At 41.1% G+C, this 15,848-nt stretch overlaps 1 protein-coding gene across 1 annotated transcript; it reads right to left on the bottom strand.

The window, feature by feature from the left end:
- Window positions 1–1,050: 1,050 nt before the first annotated feature.
- LOC149303578 (sulfotransferase 1B1-like) lies at window positions 1,051–13,588 on the bottom strand. Its single transcript, XM_089480380.1, has 7 exons — window positions 12,947–13,588; window positions 11,693–11,821; window positions 11,423–11,520; window positions 11,193–11,319; window positions 10,341–10,435; window positions 5,075–5,255; window positions 1,051–2,114 (listed from the first exon to the last, which is right to left on the bottom strand). The coding sequence occupies exons 1-7, from the start codon at window positions 13,128–13,130 to the stop codon at window positions 1,966–1,968; spliced, it is 963 nt and encodes a 320-aa protein (XP_089336506.1). The 5' UTR covers window positions 13,131–13,588; the 3' UTR covers window positions 1,051–1,965.
- Window positions 13,589–15,848: the final 2,260 nt, after the last annotated feature.

Genomic DNA, 15,848 nt, shown 5'->3' on the forward strand with positions numbered 1-15,848 from the left:
GGGATGCAGGCTGTAAGTAAAATCTTTAACTTCACTTCAACTCTGTGCTCCAGCAAAAATAGCCTTGTTCCCAAGATGATTGTGGAATTCTCCAACTTCTTTTCCCCAAGGAAGGGATCAGACAGTTGCTGTGAAGAGTTGCTACAAAAATGCTGTTCAGGTGTATATATATATGAGATGATGGCAGCTCGTGATCAGTGGAGGCAGAAAAGCACCCCACGTTTCACACACACACACACCCCCCCCCAACAGTTTTGACATAACACATCCTCTTGAGATTTGTCACTTCTTGGCAAGAAGGATCATCTGACAGCCATACCCTGTCTGTCTGATCCCAACAAGTTCCTCCCTCCACTGTCAATGAGAATCTGCTGGTCACACATCTGCTTATCCAAATTTTCCAAGACATTCTGGAGAAAATTGAGATTTTTTTCCCTGTGTATTAAAACTCAGGTGTCTAAAATTAATCACAAATTAGTCAGAATGTCATGTGTCCTGATTGCTGCCATTTCAAAGTGATGATGATGATGATGATGATGATGATGATGATGATGATGATGATGATTAGTGTAGAGAACCCTATCTGCAGCCCTATCTGTCACAGAAAGGAATAGGATTTATGCCCTGTTCAGACGTCTTATCTAAAACAACCATCCAACATTTGACATGTTAAATGTTGCTGTACATATATCCTTAACCTAGCTGAGTCTTTTGGTCTAGCGTTGAATGAGTCTACCTCATCTGTTGTTTTCCTTCCACTCCTTCCCTTGTGGCTCTTACTTTTTCCGTTTGAAAATTGGATAGCAGGGCATCTCTCTTTCTCTTGTGAATTTCTCTGAGGGACAACAAGTGTCTGAAAACCGGGAAAATACGTAATGCAGAAAACAGTCAAATAGCTCTCCATGTCTTGTGGATGTTATAAATCAATTATGTCCCCTCCTTTAGAATCGTTCAGCTCTATAATGAATTATCAGGCCATTTATGGATCTGCGTATTTATCACTGCATAAATAATGACGTGAAACGATTTCTCCCTTTAAGCCAGACACTTTTAATGTCTAGTAGTAAGGGACGTTGTGCCAAAGTACATTTCCTGTTGTTTTGTTAAATGTCTTGTGTATGATGAAGGTAATATTAATGTTTATTATAGCAGCTATTTACAAATCAGGTTTGTTGTTGTTGTTAGCGCTACTCTTGAGATGACTTTGACTCATGGCGGCTCTGTAGATGAGACATCTCCAAGATTCCCTGTGGCCTCCCTGGTCAAGTCTAACCATCCAGCATATGGTCTTCCTCTCTAATGCCCTCTGTCTTTCCCAGCATCATTCTCTTTTCTAATGATTCATGCCTTCTCATGATGTGACTAAAGTACAACAGTCTCAATTTAGTCACCCTGGCTTCCAGGATGAATTCCAGCTTGATCTGATCTAGGACCATTTGTTTGTCTTTTTGGCTGTCCACAGTATCTTCAGCACTCTTCTCCAGCACCACATCTCAAATTAGTTGATTTTCCTTCTATTGGCTTTCTTCACTGTCCAACTCTCACATCCATATATTGTGAGGGGTAATACAATGACTTTGACTATCCTTACTCTAGTGTTATCTTTGCGCTTGTCGAGTTCTTTCATTGCCCTTCGGCGAGTCACCAACTCTCACCTCCAGAAAACCTCCCTTAGGGTTTTCATAAGTCGGAAATAACTTGAAGGCACGCAACAACAAGAGTAAATCAAGCCTAAACTGAGGCCACTGTGCTTTGAACATACCATGGGAACACATGACTCACTGGTATAGATGATAATTTGAAAAGTCGATGATCCTGGGGAAAGTTGAAGGTAATAGAAAAAGAGTAAGACATATTAGATATGGATTGACTCAATAAAGGATGGAATAACCCAGAGTTTGCAAGATATGAGCAAGGTTGTAATAACAATATCTTTTAGAGGTCTCTTATTCAGAGAGTTGCCGCTTATGGAAGCTGACTTGATGATGGCACACGATTCCCATGTAATTCATCCCGAAAATGTAAAGTTGTTCCTTTCATCTTGAGCTGGTAATCTGCATCAAATGCCTCCCTTTGAGCTACTGTGAAATAATTCTTCCAGTCTCCAACTTCACCTGATGAAATACAAAAGAGAAGAAGAAAAGGATTATAGAAAACTGCAAAATTCCAGTGGAGAAGACTTCCACTGTAGATGTGAATGTCACAGTGCAGCTGTTTTCTGTATTTTAAACAGTACACTTCTTAATCTGAAGGGCTGACAAAGAGTAGTTGTTTGATCAAAGGTATCCTTTATTTTGAAGTTGGGAAACATATGGCTCTCCAGTTGTTGTTAGACTATATCTTCCATCATCCCTCAACATTGGCTATGCTGACTAGGGCTGCTGGGAAATGAAATGAGGCATGACATGGAGAGCCACATAGTACCTTCCAGTTGCCCATAATAATAATGGGATATCATACTGTAAAATTTTGTGTTTGAAGCAATACAATTGCATAAACACCGGCAGACTAATACTGAAACAAGTGATTTAAGACTGAACATTAGGAAAGTAAAGAATACCTGCATAAAATAAAGTATTGCTTATTCCAATGAGAAAGACCTGTTGAAACACCTATAGAAAAAATAGCTACCCACCATGAGATTTTTCTCGGTTTTTCTTTTTTGACAAAAAAAGAAGTTTGTATAAAAACCCCTAATGTTTTGTGACGAATATAGAATACAGTGTTTCATGCAGAAAACAATATATTTTGTGTAAGTGACATTGTTTTCTGTATAAACAACAAATTGTGTCATAAAGCCAGTTTTGTTGCAGAAATAATTTTTGCAAGAGTTCCAAAATGTGAAAAAGCATGAAAAATGCACAAAATCCTTTAAATATTGCCCAATAAGAAGAAAACTTTTTAAATTGTTCATTCTTGTGTACCAAAATAAAATAAATGTGTACATGCCTAGTGATCATATACTAAAGCAATGGGAGATGGATCTCCTGTCCCTAGCAGTAGGGTTCTATATCCCAGAATGAACAAAAATGCTAGTTTGGCCTTCCTAATGGTTTGGACCAGCTCCCATGCTCCATTACCATTAGTCATACTGAAAAGGACTAAGGGAAGCAAAGCCTAGACATATTTATTTTTTGGACTAATGTTCCCAGAATCTACTAACTAGCCAAGTCAATGCCCATACTCTCTGGGAGAGTCTTGGACCTGTAGGCTAAAATAGACCTCTTTCAAGCTCTTGGTGGGAGCTATAGCTCAAAAGACCTTCCTCCCACCCCCTCAAAACTAGAAGCAGACATCTTGCCAAGCACCAGCTTGAAGGGAATGGGCCTACAGGAATATGGGTGAAAAATGAGCAGGGGCAGCCCTGAATTTTCTGTAGCTGCCCCTCTCTGGCATATGCATTTGCAGTCTATCCTATAAATAGGATAAATATAAATATCCTATATATAAAAGATAAGGAAGCTAAACTGAATTTTGGATGGATGAAACCGATTATCTTGACCCATTTCAAACTGGCTTCAGAGCGGGTTGTGGAGTTGAGACTGCCATGGTCGCCTTAGTCGATGATCTCCGTCTGGCCACTGACAGAGGAGATACTACTCTGTTGGTGCTCTTGGACATCTCAGCGGCCTTCGATACCATCGACCATGGTATCCTTCTGGAACGCCTGGGAGAATTAGGTATCGGAGGCACTGCGCTCCAGTGGTTCCGATCCTATCTCTCGGGTAGATTCCAGATGGTGAGGCTGGGGGACAGTTGCTCTCGTAAAAGAGAGCTTACATCAGGCGTCCCTCAGGGCGCCATTCTGTCCCCCATGCTATTTAATATTTACATGAAGCCGCTGGGAGAGATCATCCGGAGCCATGGAGCTCGGTGTTATCAGTACGCTGATGACACCCAGATCTATCTCTCCATGTCTCCGACTGAAACAGTGACTAAGGATGGCATCTCTCCTCTGCATGCCTGCCTGGGGGCAGTAATGGGCTGGATGAGGAAAAACAAACTCAGATTGAATCCAGAGAAAACAGAGGTACTCTTGATAGGCTCCCCTAGCCCGGGCAGGGAAATTTGTCATCCTGTCCTTGATGGGATTAAACTTCCCCTGAAGGATAAAGTACATAGTTTGGGAGTACTCCTGGATCCATCCCTACATTAATCATCTCAAATAGATGCGATGGCCAGGAGTGCTTGGTATCAGCTCCGGCTGATTCGCCAACTACGTCCCTGTCTGGACCGGAGGGACCTAGAAAAGGTAGTACATGCGCTGGTAACCTCTCGTTTGGACTTCTGCAATGCGCTCTACATGGGGCTACCTTTGTATCAGGTTCGGAAACTGCAGCTGATTCAAAATGCTGCAGCCAGGTTAATTACGGGGACACCGAGGTCCGACCATATAACACCTGTTTTAAAATCCTTACACTGGCTGCCTATACGTTTCCGGTCCCAATACAAAGTGTTGGTTATTACCTTTAAAGCCCTAAATGGCTTGGGCCCGGGTTACTTGAGGGAACGCCTCTCCCTACATAATCCTCCCCGCACGCTCAGAACTACAGGAAAATGTTTACTCGACCACCCTAAGGTGAGATTGGTAACAACACAGCAACGGGCATTTTCAGCTGTAGTGCCCTCCTTATGGAATGCCCTCCCTGAAGACATCCGCCACAGTGGAACAGTGGAAGCCTTCAAGAAGGCTTTAAAGACTCATCTCTTTCAACAAGCCTATCCTCCCAATTCCATCTAAGATTCTACCTCCCCTATTGTTCTTGCAGTTTGGTTTTAATAGATTGTTATGTTTTTAACAGTTTTTTATCCTATGCTTTTACTGTCGTTTGAATTTAGTTCTATTTTAATATGTATTTTATGATGTAGACTCTTTTTTACTGTTTTTACTGTTTGATTAACGACATGTACACCGCTTTGATCGTTGGAAAAGCGGTTTATAAATAAACATTTATTATTATTATTATTATTCCTTGTTTACCCTTCTCCTTTGCCCCCACCCAAATTTTAGGGACAATGGATGAATTTCCATTGCTAGAACTCATGGAATGCTAAGGAGAACAACATCACCTACCTTTCCTCATAAAGGTGCCTTTTGTCTTGTCAAAGATGACATCAGGCACAGAGCTGTAATTTGCCATTGGATTGTCCTTCATGACCTGGAATGATGCATGATGGACAATCTTTTCAACAACTTCTTCAGGAAGGTCAACCTCAAGGAATTTCATCACACGACGAACTTCACGGGCCAAGTCCTGAAACATATAGAGCTGAGTGAATGAGGAAAGAGGGCAGGACCTAGGAAAAGTGGTCTCTGTGTTGTGTGTAATTTCTCTTGAGTTTCTTCAGAGCAAACTCATTTGTGCTGAAGAGATTCCTGAGAAGATGGAGACAGCTGCAGCGGGCTGGTTCCACCTGAGGAAATGAAACTAGACAACCTTTGGATACCTTTCATGTTTTTGCAATTGTTTCCGCATTTGCTGAATCTCCCTTCCTGCCTCAAGGATCTCTACTCTGATTTCACGTTTTTCCATAATTGTCCCATAAATCACCTAATAAATAAGCAACTGTGTTTACATTCAAATTTGTGAGGGCAAACCAGTGGTTATTTCTTAATCCCTTATCACACGTGAGACTGGAACTCAAATCCAGAGCCCGTTCGAATTGAAGGGGTAGCAGAGTCAATTCAAATCCAAGGCAATTCACATGATGAACTATCACACGTGAAGAACGAAATTGTAGTGATTCCTGAGTCAAAGCAGAGCAAGTGCACATTAAATTATCACACCAGTACATACCATATGAATTGAACGATTCGAATTGGGACCCTTGCGCATGCTCAGTGGGAGTCTGAACACATCGTGAGGGATATGCACTCTCCACATGCTCAGAGAGTCAGGGGGAGGAAATTGTCCCATCAAACTCCGATTTTAACATCTCTGTCCTCATCACTTCACAGAGTTAGAAGCTGAATCCTAGATTTTACAACATCCATTTGATTCTCTGCTTGCATTAAACCCCATCCCTGTTTGTCTCTTTGTCTCTCATGAAATAGTTTATCCTGTCTTTACACAAATCTCAGATACAGTTCTTAAGACAAGTGGGTCTATGACTAGTCTTTATTTGTAAAAGGTTGGCAAGAATAAGAGATATTTCTTGAGCATTTACACAATGATGAAATGGATTTTGTGACTGACAAAAGTAGTGAACAGCTTGACCACTTCTAATTGAAGGACTATAATGAAAAGCAATTATGAAATATCCAAGCCTCCCAATATATCAGGCCAACCTCTATTCAACCTTCAGTCTTGTGTGTTTCCTAAATGCTGTCCACTTCTCTCTAAAGTGGATTGTTACTTGAATGCTTTCCTCATCTCCAGTTGATTATTTTCTCTCTCTGATATTCCTAGAATATTTTGAAATTAGTTCCTTAATAACCATTTTTCATAACCTTCAAAAATGGCAAACTTTCAAAAACAAAATTGTACATGATTTAGCCTGAAGTGAAAAGAAAACATTATCACACTTCTGCAAAAAAATAAAAACATAAAAACCCTGACCATGAAGGCTTTCCAGTAGGGTTGCCAGGTGTCCCTTATTATAAAAGATGTCCCTTATTTGAGGATGAGGAAGCTTGTCGTTTATCAGGCTAACAGGTGTCCCTTATTATAAGGGATGTCCCTTATTTGAGGGCTGGAAAGCTCTTTCTTTTATATAGTCTGACTCAGACACCCAAAAATCCTGTTTTGTGGGGTGTGGGTCCTCATAAAGATAGAAATGTGTACAGCATATAATTTAAGAATATTCATTTTACAGAAAAATACATGGCTAGGCTAAGTGAAATTAATACTTTCATTTGGCATTTAGGCAGGTCACAAACTTCTTAAAAGCCCCTTCCAGATTATCAACTCTGCATGTCATGAATTTTGACTGCCTCCTATTGCTATTTTGAAAACTTGGCAACGCTATTTTCGAGGCAAAGGAATTTTAATACCTGTCAAAAGGGAGTACACAGGTATTTTGTTTTTCTTTTCTTAACAGATTTGTTGTGGTGAGAAAAAAAGACAGAATAAGTAGTGGGTAAAAATGACAACATCTCGCTCTCCCCTGTAAAATTCAGTGAACGAGGCAGGATAATTGCATGTGAAAAGCCTTTTCTGGAAGCACTCTGTGCCCTTCCTGTGTTCACTGTGGAGAAAACATTTCCTTATCCATAAGTACTTTGCAAATTCCTAATTTACATATCGTTTCAGCTGCAATTGTGCAAGGAACTGCAAACTTGTAGACAGCTTGGGACTAGTGTGTCTACAGTAAACCAGGCAGGGCATTGCCTGATGCCACAAAAAAGCTTGCTGGAAATTATTGGCAAAGGCATCATTTCAGAAGACCCTTGTGTAAAGGTCCAGAAATGCCACTAGCCAACAGATGTTTTCACTCACCTGCATGCACACATGTACACATGTTAGTCATTTAACAATGGCTCAAAGGAGAGAACTTGTAGCACTTTTGAGACTAACTGAAAGAAAGGAGTTTGCAGTGTGAGCTGTCGTACACTGAAGTCTATTTCTTTATATGCGTTTGGTGGAGTGAAAAGACCTATAAATACCATTGGTGTATATGTATAAGAATGTCAATTCAAATTCAAAACCCTCTGTGTATGGAAATGAAGTGGCAAGTCCAGTTTGACACTGGAAACTAGTCTGTAGGTGAAGAGAATAGATGAGTGTAGGATGCCCCCATGAGGATGGGGGTTAGATAGTGTTGAAATGTGTGTAGTATGCCAGGAAGCCATTATCTTTGTTCAATCCATTGCTGATGGACTGTGGATGAACTCCAATTCTGCTGTTTGTCTTTTTGATCTACCATTGTGTTTTTTTTTTGTTCCCAATGTCTTTGTTCACAAATGACCATAGTTAAAACTGGACTTGCCACTTCGTTGGAAAGCCATGTAGTGGCTTACCACTCCACCAAATGCATCTGAGGAAGTAGACTTATGTCTACGAAACCTCATGCTGCCAACTTCTTTCAGTTAGTCTCAAAAGTGCTAAAAGATCTTTCCACATGCTGCTTCTACAGAGTAACATGGCTATATCTTTAAATTCAAAGGACAGAGGGTACCTTTCCACATACTGATTGCCTACTTGGAAGAGACTGAGCAGCTATCTCTGAGGAATGTTGTAGCTGCATCTTACATTGAAGATTGTATAATAATCAGGAGCCGGGGATAGACCAGTGGTTCTCAACCTTTGGCCTTCCAAATATTATGACAATTCCCAGAATCCTTTATCATTGGCTAGGCTGGCTAGGAGCTGAAGTCCAACACTTACGGAAGAGCAAAGCAGGAGTACTGAGTGACTTAGAACCACTGTGCTACAATGGTTTGAGCATTGGACTAGGAAGCTGGGATGCCAGGATTTAAATCCCCTCTCAGCAATGGACAACCACTGGGTGACCTCAGGCATATTATTCTCTCTCAAGTTAAGAGGAAGGCAAAGGCAAACCCCTTCTGACCAAAACATGCCAAGAAAACCCTGTGATAGGTTTACAATAGGATCACTATAAGTTGAAAATGACTTGAAGGGACCCAACAACAACTCAGTGGATTTTATCACACGGGGGAAATTTAAACAGGGTTTAACTGTGCAATTACTATTAAAGTGCAATTAAGATTTTCACACACAGCGGTTATTATCCTGGGAAAAATCAGGGAAAAACCTGGCAATGAACAGCAACAAATCAGGCACAAGATTTTCCTGTGAATGACTTGTTGCTGTTTATTGCCTGGTTATCCCTGAGTTAATGGTGCTTTAATTGCTTTTGATCGTGACATTGTGTAAAAAACCTTTATCGTGAATGCGTACAATTGCTTAATTTTCATGGGATATTCCCGGGAAAATGGTACTTCAATCATGATGTTGTGTGAAAATCTTAATCGTGAATGCATGATTTTCATGGGATAAACCCCGTTTACACTTCCAATTGTCCTCGTGTGATAAACTCCAGTGACTCCCACGTCAGGGATGTGGTCTGTTCATTGTGGGTTTCATCCTAGATTTAAAGGTGCTTTCCAAGGTTAGAGCCAGTATGGTGTAGTGGTTTGAGTGTTGGACTAGGACTCTGGAGACCAGGGTTTGAAACCCAGCTCAGCCATTTAAAGCCACTGAGTGACCTTGAGCAAGTCACACACTCTCAGCCTCAGGGGATGACAATGGTAAATCACCTTTGAAGAAACCTGCTGAAAAAACCTCACGAAAGGGTTGCCATAAGTTGAAAAAGCCTTGAAGGCAAACAAAAACAACAACAAAATCCAAGCTTCTACACTTATTTGGAGATGAGAGTTCAGCACCAGTATGGAATAAAATCCAGAGCAGATTCACCACTCTTCTGTCACAGAAGCCACTCACTGGCCCAGGAACCACTGGACTAGATGGCCCACAAAGTCTTTTCCAAGTGTTTGAGCCTTAGTTTTTGCTTTTCAGAAAATAATGGGAACTGATATTTACCAGGGACAAAGACCAGGGACAGGGACTTCACCCTGATAAATAAGGACAGTTTGAATATATAATGTGTTTTTCCCAGTCTTACTAGCACTATCTTAAGTACACAATGGGTATCACATTTCCCCTTATGTAATACAGAAATATTGGTTATGTATTTGTGTGACAGGGAAAGTTAGGCGGCACTTCCAAGAACGGTTTCAAAGTACTAGATATAATGAAATAAAATAGATTCCTCTTATGCCAGGCTAGTGCAAGGTCTTGCCTGAACCTTCCTCTGCTTGCTGTGTCAACACATTCCATTACCTGAGTAAGAAGGACAGCATGAAATGTCCCCATTTTCACAAAGGGTGGTGCGCACATATCAAATTGCAAACGGATGCTGCAAGTTTAAGAAAAAGCAATTCTGAATTGTGGAGATGCTGCAAGTGAGATTGCTAGAATACAAAATGAGACAGCAACTCTTTTATTCATAGGGTGTACCTTACAATAGCACAACCAATTTGGTGAGAGAAGATCTGTTCCAGGAACGCAAACACCCAAGAAAACCTCTCTTCACTATAAGATTTTCTGACATGACAAATGGCAGAGGAAAAACAAGAGATATGAATTATGGATTTTCTCCTCCTTGCAAAAAATAATTATCGTTTGCATGGGGTTCTGGGTCGCGGAATGCTGCTGCTGCTCACCAATAGGAGGAGTGGCAAACCAGATGACTATGGAAACCCAAAGGCAATAGCCTCCCAATGATGGTAGAAGAGGAAGAGCACATGCTTTTGTACATACTCTAAGTACTACAGTTCCAAATGAGTTTGTTTTCCTTTCTTTCCCACTAAAACTTACCTCTTTCATATCTTCATAGAAGACATACAGGATCCTGTGGTTTTCTTTCTCATCCCAGTAACGCCGGACATGGTCGTACCAAGAGCCCCAGGCAACTGTGTGGTGAATAAAGTAAGGTGAAATAACAACAATAGCTGTCACCCAATTAAACAAATCAATGAATCAGAAGAGGTCTATGGTGCAAACTTCTCTTTAAAAAAATAAACACAAAAGGAATGGAAAAAAATAACAAGTAATATTTTTTTAAAAAATAGCATGGTGCTAATGTTAATGAATCAATAGAAGTGTGTGGTACAAATTACGTTTTAAGAGTAGCCTTCTATGCTATAGTCATAGCTCATTAAGAGAGCATCTGATGCATGTAGGAATTCATAGGCTTAGTTCCCATCATCCAGATATAAGGAAAGACTCATCTCTGTCTGAGTCCATAAGGTGTTCTGTTATTCAGTAGACTGAGCTAAGTGGACCAATAGTCTGGTTTGTATAAGGCAGTTTCCTATGAAAAATTACATAAACCTATGAAATTAGGTGGGAATTATGTGGCCTCCCAGATGTTGTTGGACTTCAACTCCCAATGTTCCTTGTCAAATGGCTAGAACTGATGGAACTTGAAGTTCAACAACATCTGGAGAGTGTTGGAACATGGTTCTCACCACTGTTTGAGACTCTCCCATGAACAGAGAATCCAGCCATCTTTTGTACCACAAGTTGGAAAAGTTACTTTTTTAGATTACAACTTCCAGATCCCCTAAGAAGATGCTAAGAGTTGTAGACTTACAAAGTAATTTTTCCCAGTTCGGTTTTGTATATAACAGTGCATTGCCAAGGACTGGCTAGTGAAGATGAGCTAACCTTTGCCCTCCATGAATTTCTGAACATAGCCGTCCCATGGCCCTGGCTCAGGCTGTGTCACATTCATCTGGTCAAAGCAGAAATAGGAGACCACATTGTCCTTTGCATTGCGAGCCACATAGATCACCTGTAAAGGACCACCAAAAGATAAATTATATATAAAGCAGTAGAACAGGACTAAAGACAGGGATGGAGGAGAGCTGGGTGGTGGGAATAGGAGCTCCACTTACTTTGCAGTTGTTTTCCCAAAAGCTTTTAGGAACAAGTTGGAAGGGGAGGTGAGTTTTGATCACACGAGGGGATGGAGCATCCACCAGATAACTAATCCCTAAAGAAGAACTAGATGAAAGTTAATCCAAAACCTATAGAATTACAGCAGAACTAGACGTTAGAATTTTTTTTTACAACAGTCCTAGAATCTTGGAAGCTGTTGTCCAAAAATGAAACTCTTCCCAAGCTCTGGGCTTCCAAGTGCTTGTCCTTAGGTTTTCTAGGCTCACCTGAAGGCACCGGGGGTGGAGAGCAGATCTCTAGGAATGGTATCCGGACATATGTGGGGGCCCGACGGGCTTTTTCCACATCACCACCAACAAGAACCAAATCAACAATCTCTTGCATCCATGTGGTACCTGAAGGTCCAGAGGAAGAGAGGCCATAAGTGAAAATTAGAGACACATGCTGCATCTGCACTGCAGAAATAACACAGTTTGCTACTGCTTTAACTACAGTGCTGAAGAGGTCATAGTGTTAATTTTGAAGTGTCAGTGTTCACCATGAAACTGAAGGGGAATCCAAAAACACTAACAACTCTGTGGACCCATGTCAACAACCCCCTAGCTGCTAGGATCTAGCAATTTTGATCCCACCAATAGTGGGTCTTTTGTAAAGCCGATGGGTCATTGCCCATTCAAAACCAAGCCAAACATCCTTTGCCTTACAACAGGGGTAGCTCACATAAACATATACTGTTGCTAGAATCAGTCCTTTTCCATCCACCTCACCCAAGCTACTCAGAGGACTGCAGCTAAAATCACTGGGAATAGTAAGCCTAAAGTGGAAGTGTAGTAGGCAGATACACTGTCCCTGCTAATATCAAGTGAGTGTTGGCTCCACCACGGTACTGTCATTCTTCTTAATAGTAAAATATACCATTATCATTCCTTTTATCATCAGGAGACAATGTCACAGTGGTGGCTTATATAACATGTAGCAGGGAAGAATGGAATGGAATCTCCTAGAGCATTTGCCATAGTGCCTGACTTAAGCCCAGGTTCCCTACTTCTACTCATACTTTTAGACAGAGAATTGTTGTTGTTGTTGTTGTTGTTGTTGTTGTTGTTGTTGTTGTTGTGTGCCTTCAAGTTCTTTGGCATTGGTTTCTTTTGCTTCATCCTTTAGATCCTTTGTTAATGGCCCTAAGTTTTACCCTCTACTTATCCACGGGTCATATCAAAATCCATAATTTTGGCCTCCAAACCTGCCCTTGACATATACATGAGGTCAACTTATAGTATATACGGTATACCTGTACTTTCTGAGTAATCATAGAATCTTAGAGTTGGAAGGGACCACAAAGGCCTTTTACTCCAAGTCCCTGCCATGCGTGTATACACAACTGAACCTTGCTTGCTTGCTTGCTTCCTTCTTTGTCATTTTGTGTCTGTCTATGCTACATAACTTCCCTCCTCCCCCACATCCCCTTAGTCTCCTGTACCTCTAAATTTCCCATGCTTCTGTAGTCTGCAGCATCTCACCTGCTTTGGGGTAGGTAGAGATGAGTAGATCATCTGGTCGTGCCTGGAAGTTTTCAATAGGAGCCCATTGTTGAGCGATGGGTTCCATCAGGGGGATTCCATGGACCAGTCTCAGTGGGTACCGATAGAAGACCTCCTTATGTTTGTGTAGCAATTCATTGTAATCCTGTGGCTGGCTGTCCATGGTGTCTCTTAGAGGCTGACCTGTGAAGTCTGTAGTGTGATCTTTCTCAATGGCCTCCTGAAGTCACCCCTGAAATTCTTTTTCTCGAGTTTCTTTCTAAGAAGTACTGCTTTTTTCTTTTTTCTTCTGTTTCCAGGCTCCAGTTGCTTCACAGTTCCTTTTCTTTCATTTCTCTGTCCCTTGTGCAAGCTGCAAGACAACAGTCATCCCAGTAGGATTGCTTCACATAGGAAAGTTCAATGTCAGGAAACGCCTTTGCTTCTGTCCTCTCCCCAGCCTACAGTTTATCTGCCAAATGGAGAGAAGAAAAGTCAAGTGCTGCCAGGCTTTCTCTCTCTCTCCAAACACTCCCATATTTATATTTTTATCTGTCACTCGCTGCGATATCAAGAATTCAGTTTAAAGAGTCTCCAGATCTACACTGGTCTGAAAAGGCCTCAGTTCTTCTCACAGGAAATCCTCCAAAATCACACAAGTTTGTTGCTAAATTACAATAGATCTTCCCTTCTGTAAGAGAACTGGAAGAATACCAAAGAGGAGATTAAATAGCTTGCCAGCAGTCTCAAGCCTGTCTTGGCTCACCACTGGAAACCTCTGAAATAATAACAAAACAACAAGAGTGTATACACAGAGTAAACTCTGGGAACCGAACCAGTCTGCCCATTCTGGCACTGTAGCCACCAGCCACCATGGAGCTTGGAAACCTTTTGACACCACAGCGGTCACACTGGCTGGGGGATTCTGGGACTTATAGACCCCCAAAAGTCATCCCCCCCCCCAAACCTGGTGTGGACAAAGATAAATCACACTGTCTCTAGTAGCAGAATTCAAAGATATAGCTGTGTTAGTCTGTAAAACCAGTCTTGTAGCATCTTTAAGACTAGCTGAAAAAAAGAAGTCGGCACCATGAGCTTTCGTAGCCTTACAATATATACTCAACTATGAGTCATCCTCATGTATAAGTCAAAGGCAGGTTTCGGGGCCCAAATTATGAATTTTAATATGACCTATGGATAAGTCGAGGGTAAAAGTTAGGGGCATGTAATGAAGGATGTAAAGGATGAAGCAAAGGAAAACAATGCCAAAGAACTTACAAAATTCCAACAGGCATAACTATTTGTGCTCATACAAAAGGATGGATGGATGAGAGATTAGAAGGGGGTCAGTGCTTCCAGGGTAGGCTAAATAAACTCTTGCCTTTCACCAGGGGATGGATGTGTATGTGTGTGATTTAAAGTACAGTACTTACATTGACCAATAGATATGTCAACTCAGGTTTTTTGGAGCAATTTTTAAATTAACTTAAACATGAGTATATACAGTAAGGCTACTTCCTCATCCCAAATGCATTTGAGGAAGTTGACTTAAATCTATAAAAGCTCATGCTGCAAATTTCTTTCTTTTGGATAGTCTCAAAGGTGCTTCAAGATCTCTCTACACACTGTCCCTGTATGACGTCCTTTTGAATCACAGAATTAGGAAGGTTTGTTGTCTTCTAATCTAAATCCCTACACAATGCAAGATAGGCAATGCCTAAACATTACAACCACAACTTCTCAACAGATGACTCTTCTTAAATATGTGAAGTTGAAGGCTTTCATGGCTGGCATCCATAGTTTTCTGTGGGTTTTTCGGGCTATGTGGCCATGTTCTAGCAGAATTTCTTCCTGACGTTTCGCCAGCATCTTCGCTGAGGATGCCAGCCACAGATGCTGGCAAAACGTCAAGAAGAAACTCTGCTAGAACATGGCCACATAGCCCAAAAAACCCACAGAAAACTATCTTCTTAAATAGTGCCAGTGAAGAAGGAGGGCCCACAATCTCCTGAAGCCATTGCGCCAAGATCTGAACAGCTCTTGACATTAGATTTCTTCCAGAGCTTGGAAAAGTGGTTTTAGTTTTTGTTTTGCACAAACCTTGAAGGTCATCTGAAGGATCTTATCTCCTTATATGAGCCTGGCCATATAAGGCCTTGAGATCTTCTGGGAAGGCTGTTCTCTCCTTCCCACAACCCTCACAGATACACCTGGTAGGATCATGAGAGAGGTCCTTCTAGTGGCTGCTCCCAGGTTCTGGGACTCCTTTCCTAGAGATGTCCAGACCTCCTTGCTATCCTTTTGTAGGCAGGTGAAGACCTTTTTGTTTTAGCAGGCCTTTGGGGGCTTACCACCGCTCAGGGAAAAGGACCTTTAATCTGCTGTGCTGTATGTATTTGTTCTTATTTTTGGTGGTTAGACTTTAAACTGATTTTTTAATGTTACCTATAGTTTGATTTTGACTTTTGTAGAAAGTCTATAGCTGAAGCTGTTTTAGCTTTTGTAAGACGCCTTGGGTCATGAACTGGAGAAAAGGTAGGATTGTTTATCATCATCATCATCATCATCATCATCATCATCATCATCGTTCCAATTCTTATTAGCATCTAAGAAGTAGCCTCTCCTAATGTTTAGCTCAAACATGCTTCTTTGCTGTTCTCACCCCTTGGTTCTAACGTTGCCTCTGGAACAAAAGAGCACAAATCTTCTGCATGGTAGTATTTCAGATATTTGAAAACTGCTATCATATTTCCCTTTAATCTCTTCAGATCCAGGCTAAACATACTTAGCACCTTCAACCTTCCTGTAGGTCTTTCTCCTCTAAAATGAAATTTTACTGGCATGAGTAGCTGCGAATAAGCTGGAAAATGAGAAGGGATAATTGAGAAACACAGTGATTTTG

This window comes from Sceloporus occidentalis, unplaced genomic scaffold (genome assembly GCF_023333645.1).
Source record: "Sceloporus occidentalis isolate IW3139 unplaced genomic scaffold, rSceOcc1.0.p SCAF_14, whole genome shotgun sequence".
Lineage (NCBI taxonomy): Eukaryota > Metazoa > Chordata > Lepidosauria > Squamata > Phrynosomatidae > Sceloporus > Sceloporus occidentalis.

Bases quoted from the DNA above. Each gene is read 5' to 3' on its own strand.
- LOC149303578 (XM_089480380.1), bottom strand. From the start codon at position 13,130: ATGGACAGCCAGCCACAGGATTACAATGAATTGCTACACAAACATAAG. The intron at 11,822-12,946 runs GTGAGATGCTGC...CTGGACCTTCAG, and splicing joins CTCTACCTACCCCAAAGCAG to GTACCACATGGATGCAAGAG. The intron at 11,521-11,692 runs GTGAGCCTAGAA...GTTCTTCTTTAG, and splicing joins TCCACCCCCGGTGCCTTCAG to GGATTAGTTATCTGGTGGAT.